Raw genomic sequence first — 13,171 nt, forward strand, 5'->3', positions numbered from 1 at the left:
ACACACACACACACACACACACACACACACACACACACACACACACACACACACACACACACACACACGTAGGCATGCACATATCAATTAAAACATGCGGTTGTTCGTGTCAGTATTCATAGAATTATTATGTTTTCACAAATTTTTTGCGTGAACTTCAATATTCATGTTTACATTTTTAATGTAAAAAAACAAATTTTAATGAAGTGGGTACTCTCTATTGGGCAAAAAATTAGGCAATCGGAGTCGGAAAATAGGATATTAGTGTCGTACTGTAATTTTATCAAATTAAGATTGGCCAAATTGGCAATAACTAAATAAATAAATAAAAATAATATAAAAAATAAATTACGAATTGCCAAATACGATTTTACAAATTGCCTCAAAGCTGAAGGTAAATAGGAAATTATTGATCCAGAATAATTTTTATCAAATTCTATCCACTACTTTCATTAATGAATGGACTAAGAATTTTCATAGACAGGACTATATTTCAACAAAAAAAGGTTAGTCAAGTAGACCATATTTTCGAACAACAAATCGACAAATTTAAAATATAGGTAAGTTTTTAGCAAACAGAAATGGTGAAGGTACTGATCTATACACATGGTGGATAATCTCAAATTTAACCTGTTCGTTATTTTTCTACCCAAATAAAATTAAAGATATCATTATGGAATGCTTTGTTTAAAATTGAAACTGTAGAACAATAATTTATTACAAACTATGTTTGAACTAACAGCCTTGGTAGAAGCAATCTCTTGGAATTTTTTATGAATGAACAATTTAATCAATGATTGATGAACTGGAACGTGAAAGTTACTAGCAGTAAATTGTCATTCATAAATTATTGTGTTTGTTTTTCTTTGTAGGTTAATCGACTTTCTTCCGTTTTACATGTTCCCTTCGGTATGTTGCGCCTCATATCTACTCATAATGACGTGGATGACTTTTTTGAAGAAACAGAAAATATACTATGTAAATTAAATTCTCTTTAAGTTCATAGAAATTATTGAGGAAAAGCCTATCGAATTACTGGCTGGCTTGAAATCCAGGTTAAAAAAGCGTCGGAAAAACTAAAACTACCATTTCAAGTTACTACCACCGAATCAAGTACTACTCCTACAACTATATGAATATTACCTAACAGCGCTTTAATAAGTAACATGTTTTACACAACAATATTTAGGATGAAACAAATAAAAATGCGTTCAATACATCAGATTTTTCTATTCAGGAATTGGGAAAAACAACAGTAATTTGAAGAAGAATGTAATAATATAGAACATCACTTGGTTTTTAATTTAATATTGCTTTTAATTGAGTTTAAATATAAATTGATGGTGAAGATGTAATCCTAAACTACCAGTCGGTAATCCCTATCGTCCTAATCCGTAAGTACGTCGAAGGTCATTTTTCATTTTTTACATACCCAAGAATCATAATTATTAATTAAGTATAAGAAATTAGAGTTGGATTGTTGTCTTTGGGAAAGTGTAAAATGGTCTCCTACGCCTGAGGAAAAAAATATCAGTTATTTAAAAAAAAACAAAATAATTACGAGAGTGATCTGAAAAGTTTTCAACAGCAACGTGAAGATGGAAGCACTCAGAAATAAAAGCTAGTGAATTTCCTTGTTCGTCTGTTGACGGTTACCCACCAAAGTTCCAGCCATTTTGGATGCGCAATGTTTATTTTACTGTCGTTTGAGTGAGTTGATGTGAGTGTTTTTGTGAAAATGGACAAAATCGAGTTTCGAGCTATTATTAAATATTTGTTTTTGAAATGGAATACGCCTACGCAAATCAAAAATGAGTTGGATTCTGTGTATAGGGACTCTTCACCATAATTTACCACAGTGGAATTTTGGCAGCTAAATTTACAGGCGCCTGTAAGAGCTTGGCAGACGATGAACGTTCGGGACGTCAAAAAACTGCAACTACCGACGAAAACATCGCCAAAGTTCACCAAATGGTGCAAGACGACCGCCGAATTAAAGTGAGAGATATACCAGAGGTTGTATATATTAAATCAACATTTAGATATAAGAAAGGTGTCCGCACATTGGGTGCTGCGTTTGCTCACGTTAGACAAAAATGGGTTCGAATGAACATTTCCAACGCTCTATTGGCGCAATAAATCCGAGTTTTGACGCCAATTCATTACTATAGATGAAACTTGTATACAACATTAGATGCCTGAATCAAATAGACACTCCAAATATTTGACTCCAAAGGGAGAACCGGCTCAAAAAAAAAACAAAAAAAAACTTTTTTCGGCTAGGAAAGTGATGACGACTGTTTTATGGGATAGTCATGGAGTTATTTTAATCAACTTTCTTCAAAAAGGAAAAACCATAACAGGGGCACACTATGGATCATTTCTTCACAAGCTGAAGGCAGAACTTGCGGAAAAACGGCAACATTTGCAGAAAAAGAAAACCATGTTTCATCAAGACAACGCACCGTCTCACACCTTAGTGGTTGCCATGGCGAAAATCTACGAATTACAGTTTAAAATGCTTGACCATCCATCTTACTCACCAGATCTAGTCCCAAGTGACTTCTTTTTGTCCCCTCATCTAAAAATTGCGCTCCGAGGAGATTTTCGTTAAAAGAAGAGGCAATCACCTTCGTGAACAATTATTTTACAGAGAAAAAGGCGGAGTACTTTTTGGACTGGTTACAGAGATGTTAGCATCGCTGGGTAGAGTGTAGAGTTTCAAGAAGACTATGTTGAAAAATAAAAAAAAAAAATCAGAAATTGGCTTGTGCTTTTGTTAGGTCGGAAACTTTTCAAACCGCCCTCGTAGATAAAATAAATAGAAAAGTCTAGCACAAAACTGTATGGATTTTCTTAATCCAATGACGTTTTATTTATTTGAGATGTACGTAGCATTTTCAGTTTAGTGGGTTTTAACATCATTTGATTTATTAAAAAAAAAAATTTGAGTGAATCATAAACCTCACGATTCATTAATATGCTAATACATTTCGGAATAGATATTTCATATTATCAACATGAAGGTTTTTTTTTTAATCTGTTCCTCGGGGACATCATTTTTCTTTCTAATATAGCAAAAAATGTCATTTTATGGAAACGAACAGGTTAATGTCAAGCACACATTAAGCATTTGTTGCCTGGATTATACAGTTAATTTTAATTAAAGCGACTGATTTCAGAAAAGTGCTTGAAAAACTATAAATCAATGCCGAATGTACCTGTCTTAATAGGCACAGAAAAACAACTAATACTTGGTGGGCGTACAATAATCTTGGACAATAGGTTGTCGGACCACTGAAGGTGTCAGAAAATAATTAGATGAACCATATTTAATTTGTTATACATCTTTTAAAAAAAATATGATATATCAGAATACAAAAAAAAATATTATATACATCTTTATGTAAACAATATATTTATATATAATTCACATATGAGTAGTAAAAATTTGAATTAAAAATAATATGCATACTTCTCTTTCGAAAGTTTTATACAACCCAAAATAATCAGAAAGCGTTTACTCACTCATCTATGTCGAGCCAATGCTACTAGCTTTGGATCACCAAATTTATTCTTTTTGACTTTCTTTCAGTTACAGTATCATGACGAATAAGTTTCTGCTTTTCATTTAAAATGCTGATATTTCTATTCCGAAAGGATAAAATCTAATTCAATTGCGTACTTTTCCTTTGAGAGGATATAAAATAAATGCCAGGGTGCCTTTTTCTTGTATCTTGAAACGTCTTGAAATCCCTTTATAAGATACCTTTATCGTTAAAATTGCTATTCAGAAGAATTCTAAATCAGTTTTAACATTTATGTGATAAATTAAAAACAAATTGAATAAAGATCCACTTTCTACAACACTAGCTTAATGAACTATTTCCTTTAAAAACTTCAAGAAGTAAAAACGTAATATCAGACATACATAACCAAAATGTCATCAAAAAACTACACCAATATTTATTAATGTGTCATCTAAATAATTGTCAACTATTTACGTTATTTTAAACATTGTGTTCCGTTATTCAATATTTATGAGATGACTGGTACTGAAAGATTATCTGGTGACATTTTTATTTTTCATGCCCCCAAGGGATTGTCCGACGAAGTCGTAAGCATAAAGTGGTGAAGGGAGATATGTATATGGGAACTGCTAGGAAAGCCCTCATATAGCTCAGCCCGGATTTGTTCCTTAAACCTACTAGCGAATTCAGGCGGGTCCCCTCTCATCAGAAATTTATAATACCCAGGTCCACTCTCGGAATCAGACCAAGGGATACAATCAGTGCCTCTACTTTTAGGGCCTTTTCCATTCCTTATCTTTCATTGTCTTTTTAATGATGAATTGTAGGGTATACAATTAAATAACAGACATAAAATCATTACTTTTTCTACGAAAGATGAAAATAACAGCACTATTATTTTTTTAATATAGCAAATAAAATTTATGTTTTTACTTAAGCAAATTATTTTTAATTAAAAATAAAAAAACTAATTTTATTTATTGGATAATATTAAAGTCTGTCACATATTAATAGACTATGACAATAGGGATCATAGAGCACATTTATATATGATATAATATTATATATAATATTTTGGCCAACTGTTTCTCGAAAACAACTAGATAGTGTCCTAATGAGGACTACGTAGGAATCAATACGTCACAATAAAGTAACTCCCTGGTTTTATTGAAGTACACCCACTTCCATTAAAAAACAAATTCTAGGGATCATAGATCACATTTATATATGATATAATATTATATATAATATTTTGGCCAACTGTTTCTCGAAAACAACTAGATAGTGTCCTAATGAGGACTACGTAGGAATCAATACGTCACAATAAGGTAACTCCCTGGTTTTATTGAAGTACACCCACTTCCATTAAAAAACAAATTCTAACAAAACCCTAGTAATATCCTAAAAGTAGAGATCCTTAACTATCAGGTATAACAAACAGGTTTCCAGATAACTCAAAAATATCATTCACAAAAAACATAACTTACCTCAAAATAGCAATATCGTGTGTACTTTGCCTTCAAAGATTCTCGAGTGAATCGCAGAACCAGTAATTCTGTAACCTTATGTTGTTATGGTATCTGTACGTATGAAAACAGATGCTAAACTTTTTTTTTCAGTAATCCCATTTCGTGTCGATTTTTAATTTAAAAAAAAAAGAAAAGAAAACTACTTTTCAGTAGCAAAAAGTGAACTTATATTAAAAAATCTAATTTGTCGGGTCATCTTGGAAACAATTATTTTTTCAATTTTATTATACCGTAATTTATATTATATACAGAAATTAATAATTCAAACACAACTATTTGTGAATTGATACTTCATACACACTTAGTGATTTTACTTCTTAAAATATCAAATTAAGAAGAATACTGGTCAGGAAGGAACTGGTCGGTACCGTGTAACGGGAGTGGCATTTAATCTAATCTCCATGAGGTAAAGAGCTTCATAAAAATAAGAGAGGATAAAAACGAAGGAAAAAAGAAAAAGTAAAAAAGAGGACGAACTCTGGATTCCGTTGGACGCCGCAGAGGCGGGACTGCGTAATCAACGGAGACTTTTTACACAGAGCTCATTTAATTGCTTGAGATGAAACGGTGCTCACCTGGTCCCGGCTGAGTTATCGTTCCCTCTCTGGATTATTTTCATCCATTGGTATCCAGCGATAAATTAATAATGTAGTTCCGATTCAGATAATAACTGTTGGGACAGTCTATATCCGTGCTCTCTAAATGTCATTGCAATATATGGCGTATATAAAATATGGTCATTAAAAACTTTAGTTTCTTCGATGTAGAGGAAAGCATCACAGAGAATATTATGGGATACGAAATAATTACCCTAGTAGTACTATATAATAGTGCTATATATCAGAATTATTGATGTGTGATTATGAAAAGTGTTTTCTTAAATAGAAAAAAAAATGAAAAGGAAAATCAAAGAGGAATTATAATATACGATATGCTATAATACGATAGCATAATAAAAGGATAAAATATCCAAAAATGATGGAGCTTTTCTTAAAACACTTTTATTGATTTTAACAACGTTTTTGCGTCTTAGCTCCCATCTTCAGGTTACGTGATCCCTTTAATTAAATCATTCTATGACAAGGAACAAGTTAATATTGACCTTATTTGCCTTATTTGATAAAGAGTGTGCATAAACTGGAATATAGTTGGTTTATACATGGAGTTCCATTTATTATTATTATACTGGAAGATTATTGATTGACCGTGTGTAAAGATGAAAGGAATATGGTCCGGGTGCGGTCAAAAAAACTCAAATAGTAGAAATATACTATTTTAATGAGCCAACGTTTCGCCCCACGTTGCAGGGCTTCTTCAGGGCTATTTTGACGGCAGTAAAAAAAAAAACAAAAATTTTTTGTTTTGACTGCCGTCAAAATAGCCCTGAAGAAGCCCTGCAACGTGGGGCGAAACGTTGGCTCATTAAAATAGTATATTTCTACTATTTGAGTTTTTTTGACCGCACCCGGACCATATTCCTTTCATATTATTATTATAATTTTGCACTGAAAAAATAGAAGTCATTTCAAACCCGCCGTTTTAGCTGAACTATAAATGTGTGAGATAAATATGTGAAATAAGACCTTGTGGGTTTAGATAGATATATCCAAGTATAAAATTTAGTTTAGTTTTAGGTTTGCAATTTAGATAAAAGGATTTACGGAAAGTTTAGTGATTTTTTTTTACCGCCTTTAGTATCACTTTGAAAATTGAGTTCCATTTCAGAATCACAGTAATTTAAATTTTTACTTTTGTTGCATGGTTATTGACGAATTTCAAGTTTTTATTTTATTTTTTCCCATGTCTTCATGTAATTTATTTTAGGTTGACATAACATGTTATCTTACAGGTTACGGACCAATTCTAACCTGAATCGAAAGATTATGGGTTCGATTGTCAACCCACGATGAAGATTAGATTCGAACCTTTGTGTACTTTAGCAATTCATATACAATGCAAATATTTTTCCCACCGATTCTATAGCAAAAAAAAAAACTCTCTAATATATTAGAATGACTTGACAGTAGGGCTAAAAACATTTTCACTAACTTTTTGAATTATACAAAAAGGTTCTCTCTTTTAGGAAAATTGTAAATTATCAATTAAGTTTTTACTGAACAGATTATGAAATAAAATCCAGTTGAAAAATAATTAAAATGTTGTAATCTTCCTAAAAGATAGAACCTTTGATGGTATTTTTTCTAAAGTTAGTGAAAATATACTTAGCACTACTGTAAACTACATTTCCCAATGCATTAATATGTTCTGTCATTATAGTGGAACGCACCAGCCCGCCCAGTATATATTTCTATTAAATCGTCTTGAAACCTGTCATGCAATATATCATTATCTAAAAGGATATACTCTTAAAGGGTCGTGAACAAAATTAATAAAATAAATATTGGAAGATAAAATTATTTGTTTGGTGAAACAGTAAAATCAAGGATATTTTTTTACTTTTAGCACTGTAGAAAGCCTACGATGTGGGCCAAAACGTAGAATTGTAATAAATCATATTTTTTATTAATTTTGACTCCTACCGAGGTCATTATCGATATACTCAACTGTTAAATGTATTATAAAAATTGCATATTAAATATCTAAGAATGTAATTGAAAATGTCTAAATTTTTTTAATGAAAACTAAATATATTATTTTTACAGGGAGGAAGAAGGAAGGGGCGGAGCTAAACTGTTTGCCCAGGTAAGAATTATTCAAGAGTTTTTAGGTTATTTGGGTTGATATCATTTTAAATATATCTACTGTCAGCTAGTTCATGGTAAATATTGCTCTCCGATTGTATTTTAAGAAGGAATTTCAAGATTTAGGTATTAAAACGAAATGACTAAATGATCAATATTGTATGTTTTATAATACTTAAAGCTCTTTAAATAAATATTTTTTCATGATTTTTACATTATCATTCATACATCAAAAATGAGTCATCTTGAAAACAGTTTCTCTTATGAAAAACTATTATAAAAAAATCTCTTGAACTTTAAGACATTTAAACATCTATTAATTTTTTTTTTTTTTAAATATCTCAAGATGTTCATCTTCTTAGGTTAGCAGTTTTCATATTAACCAAAATAAATTTATATATTTCCATGTTTTCGAAAAAAAATATGTTTTTTTTTCATAATCTCGAGCTCTAATAAATGTGTCGATCTTAATAAGGGATACAATTTTAGAAAATTACTTCCTCTTTAAAATATCTATAAATTTTAACTTAAATAAAATGCTGAAATCATTTTTGTTTATGACATGAGTTACTCAAAGGCTCTTTACAATGACTAGTTTCATACCTTATAAATTTTACTAACATGACCAACTTTAAAAGAAATAAATACAGTTTTATTCATTATAAAAACAACACATTTGAATTCAACACATCGGATTTTAATAAATTTATAACATCTGTCAATAATTCAAAACTTTAACCTTTTTTTTTTTATAATTTCTTGAACTCTAAATTGAAACTATAAATTCTAATATGTTAGCCCTAAATCCATCTCAGTCATAAGTACAGTTGCAGGTTACTCAGTCGTGATGGAGTTGAACGGAACTGTTGATTGGAGGACCAAAAAATAGTTGTAATTCATGATTTTATTTATAATTTACGCTAAACGTATCTATCATGGGTTGTGTAATGAGCCATTTCGATAGAAGCAATGGACATCAATGACCTTTGAAATGAAGTAATTACATACTTATTCAATTCAATAGTATATATTTTTTTATATATATATTTTACATTAATTGCCAACATTCCGTCCAGGAGGCAAGATATTCCGGCTCGGCCGGACATGCCATTTGATTTATGGACTGTAGTGAAGCAATTCGCGTCCAAAGAAATCACAAGAATATCAATTCCAGTAAATTTTTGTGAACCTATATCATTTCTTCAGAGGCTGACCGAAGATTTCGAATATGCTTATGCTCTTGAAAAAGCAGCAACTATGACGGACTCGGGTGAACAAATGGCACATGTAGCAGCTTTTTCTGCATCCGTTTATGCTAGCACATCAGAGAGGATGGCCAAACCATTCAATCCTCTCCTCAACGAAACCTTTGATTTCGACAGAACAGATGATCTCGGTTGGAGGGCAATTGCTGAACAAGTTAGTCATCATCCTCCTAGATCAGCATTATACGTTGAAGGGAAAGGATGGAAGTGCTGGGAAGATTATGGAATCGTGATGAAATATCGTGGCAACTACATGCAAATCAAACCGGAGGGAGTTTCACATTTATTATTTGAATCAGGAAATCATTATACCTGGAATAAAGTGATTACTAGAATAAATAATGTCATTATAGGCACCATGTGGATAGATCAAAATGGTACTGACGAAATAATTAATCATAAAAATGGATATAAGTGCACACTGACCTACGCCGTAAGCAATGCTAAGGAATCTAAGAAGAAAGTTACTGGAACTGTAGTGAATGCGGCTGGAGCGAAGCTGTGGAGCGTAGCTGGAGAGTGGGACAAGGGAATGATGGTTGCTCCTGCCAGCGAAGTAAAAGACCCGGATAGTATGATTGAAGATGAAAATACGACCGCTACTTTAGTTTGGGAGAAAAGTCCACCTCGAAGAAACAGCCACCTGCAGTACAATTTCGGTCAGTTTGCCATTGAGTTAAACGAACCTGAAGCAGGTGTAGCACCAACTGATTCCAGATTTCGTCCCGACGTACGAATCTTTGAGAACGGAAATTGGCAAGAAGCTAATACCGCCAAAGTTACACTTGAAGAAAAGCAACGGGCAAGGTTGAGGGATAAAGAAAATGAACCCGATCCTTTGTGGTTCAAAAGAGAAAAAATTGAAAATATTGGTGACGAAACCTACGTTTACTTAGGAGGGTACTGGGAATGTAAAAAAGAAAATGACTGGGGAAGGTGTCCTAAAATATACTAAAATTTTCACACTTTATCGTTTTCAATTTGTTTAATCTTGAGTGATGTGAACGGAGGTAAAGTAGAACTGAATTATACTGACATCATAATTCATAAGGTAATGCAGTATAATGTCAAAATAACAGTAATATTCTTCTTCTTCGGAAGTCACTTGTTTAATGAGAATCGCACTTAAGCTAGCCTTTCTGGTTACAACTATTTAGGGCTACCTTATTAGGCCTTGTAACTCATCATTGAGCATGGTGGTTTCCGCTCTTAGCTGCTTAGTCTTGGAATGGACTTAGATCCCAGTGCTATAATCGTGTAGCAGCAAAGATGGGTGAATATCCCACTGTGAATTTCACTCCTTGGAGGCACCGACGGTTGATTTGCAGGAAAAAAATGGGACTCTCGTTTAGAAAAATTTCACTCAAGGCAGTGACTGAAGAGAACAAACCCGTACTACAGAAATTCTGAGTACGGTTGGAAATCCCGAGTAGGCCTTACTCATTCTAAGAAACATTTAGTAGTGTTTGAGCCACCAGTAGAGAGAGGTGGGGAAGAAGATCATTTATCTTGGTACATCTGGAAACGAGGACTTCAATTTCAGCTCCTAATATGTGAACCTAGCTTACAAAAACGTTACATGGGTTATGTAAAGGCTGATTAACTCAAGATGGTTACTCCCGATATCCGCTAGCGTTAAGACCGTCCTTCAAAAATTTGAATAAAATTGTATTTAGTAATTTCTCACTGAAAGTTGGATCCTCAGCTAACTCCGTCAGATGTTAAGCATGCAATATACGCGCTTCGAATGTATTGTAACAAACTCAGTGTTTATAATTACAATTTTGCAAAATTCAGTCCACTAGGCAGTCACTAGACAATTGAACAAGTTGCATTTGGCCTCGTAATATCATGCAAAGGACGTATAGAAGCATCTAGACTTTTCAATAAGTCTGTCCTTGAAAGAAATTGTCAAATTCTCTTGTCATACAAAAATTACCGTAGTTGTATTATGCGACAGATCATTCTACAAAACCACTGATGATCCGATTGGTGGTGAGCAGAATACTCATGTACAAGAAGAGCCTTGATGTGGTCCGCAGACCAATCTTAGACCACATATTTTTGAAACGATTATTGATAGAACTATTTCATTTTTATCTATCCTGATGTTAGCATAGAGGGTTAGCTGAGAGATCTCAACAAATAAGAGCTTTTAATCCTTCAGCGCATTTTTCAATACAACGTTCAGCGTTTTAAAATCACAGGTACTCGAAGTTATCCCATAAATCACCAAGAAAAATATGTGAATTAGTAAAATGAAAAAAAAAATAGGGTAAAATCAAATCAATTCATGTCTTCTGGTGAAGCAAAGGCTTTAAAATAAGATTTAACATATTTTTAATCAGATCCTAGTCTCTATCATTAACTATCACGTAAAGGGAAAATCTCTAGTTCATAAAGCCAATTAAGAATCATGAATAATTTACGTTTGTAAAGTTCTTCCATTTTCGCAGTTATGTTCAAATTTAACAAAATGGCAGAAAAATCGACGAGATCGAGTGTTGGAATTTTTATCTTAAAAAATATGGGGTGAAATAACCAAATGAAACATTTTTGATTCCCACAATTTAAAACTAATATTGTGTTTGTTTAACTTTCTTTTTAAACTTGCTAAAATAAATCAAAGTGAACAAGTTTAATTTTGCAATCAGCCAAAAAAAAAATCTACCAGTATATATTGGCCTTTTTACTGGAACCGATTACGATTGGATGTTCGATACAATGCTCACTCAGAACTAACAAGTATACGATACCAAAATATTGAGACTTTCCTGTAGTTTAATTTAGTATAACTTGATTTTTTGTTTGTTCATATTTCATTCCATGTAAGAACAACCGAAAGGGGATTAATTATCCGAAAAAAATGGAGATTAACAAGAATTTATTGTGCAAAAGATCAAAAATTTATCAGGTTTTTACCTGGAGAGTATGTTACTACCTCGAATTTGCTAGCCCATGGTTTTGAAGATTTTAACTCTAATGCCTGATTCAAAGGATTTTCCAGGTACTTTTATTCGGCCTAATCTAGTACATTAATTGGCCGATATTTATTTTTAATATCTTCATATTTATTTTGGTTCACTTAATCTACGATAAATAATCTTAAGATGTGTAGTTGTTTCTTTTTTTTTGGATTATTTCCAAATATAATGTATGTAACAACACAAAGTGTTTATTGAGAGAAGTAAGCTCCGACAAATCTTCTAAACAAGAAATAATTTTGAAAAAGCCCTGTAAAAATCATCACTGAAGCCAGAATGTCAAATCGATTATTATGGTCAAATTAAAACTAGAGTAATGTTTAATCGACTGAAAAGAAAAAAAAAATGGTACGCGCATCACACATTTACTTAGGGCACTGCTTGGAGATGAAATTATTTCTTGTAAGTTTCAAAACAGCACTGATTTTTATTCGGGATACAATTCATTCTTTCACTATACGTTTAATGTATATATTAATAATTGTAAAATTTGACAATTGTAACAACAATTGAAAAAAGATTGTTTTCTTCTTTAAAGAATTATCAAATTCCTTTAGATGTTATATCCATTCATTGTTTATTATTACTAACAATGATGAATGGTTTTTTTTTTTCAAATATTGTCTCGCACATCAAATATTATCTAAAATGCTGGCTGTCACAAACAGATTAAGCTAGGTGTTTAAGGATTATATTTCTTGATGATCTGCGTTTTAACAGTATCAAAGCTGTTAAATGAGGCTGATTAAAAGTTTTCAAAAGTTAAAATTATTTCATTTTCTTTTTTTATAAACCCGAACGGTTATAGAAGGTTTAATCTTATTGAGTTTCCTGAAACGGCCTTCTTTTTTTCGGCTTAAAAAAATTCTAATCCAAAGCAATAAAAATGTAAATTTTTTAAGTTCTTCAATTATCCGCGAAGGGGATGGAAGTTCAAATCAGTTTTCTATTCTATAGAGGAACAAGTTTGGGCCTCTTTTTCAGTTTAAAGTTATTGATTAGGCTAAACTTTTCCAGATTATTAAGGTTATATTAACTTTTTTATTGATTGTGATTTTAAGGTCTAGGATATGAGTTAATATCAAAATGCAGCTTCATTATTGGTATTCAAGATTAATGTATGCCAGAAACAAAATCGGCATTTCAAAAGCGTTAGTATAT

The 13,171-nt window shown here is 32.0% G+C and overlaps 1 protein-coding gene across 1 annotated transcript; it reads left to right on the top strand.

The window, feature by feature from the left end:
* Positions 1-8,484: 8,484 nt before the first annotated feature.
* LOC106691657 (oxysterol-binding protein 2) lies at positions 8,485-9,994 on the top strand. The gene is made up of 2 exons (XM_014437507.2): positions 8,485-8,757; positions 8,838-9,994. Exons 1-2 carry the CDS (start codon positions 8,741-8,743, stop codon positions 9,979-9,981), a joined length of 1,161 nt encoding a protein of 386 aa, XP_014292993.1. The 5' UTR covers positions 8,485-8,740; the 3' UTR covers positions 9,982-9,994.
* The last annotated feature ends 3,177 nt before the right edge of the window (positions 9,995-13,171 follow it).

The sequence above is a fragment of the Halyomorpha halys genome, unplaced genomic scaffold (assembly GCF_000696795.3).
Source record: "Halyomorpha halys isolate HHAL.00 unplaced genomic scaffold, Hhal_1.1 Scaffold2615.1, whole genome shotgun sequence".
Lineage (NCBI taxonomy): Eukaryota > Metazoa > Arthropoda > Insecta > Hemiptera > Pentatomidae > Halyomorpha > Halyomorpha halys.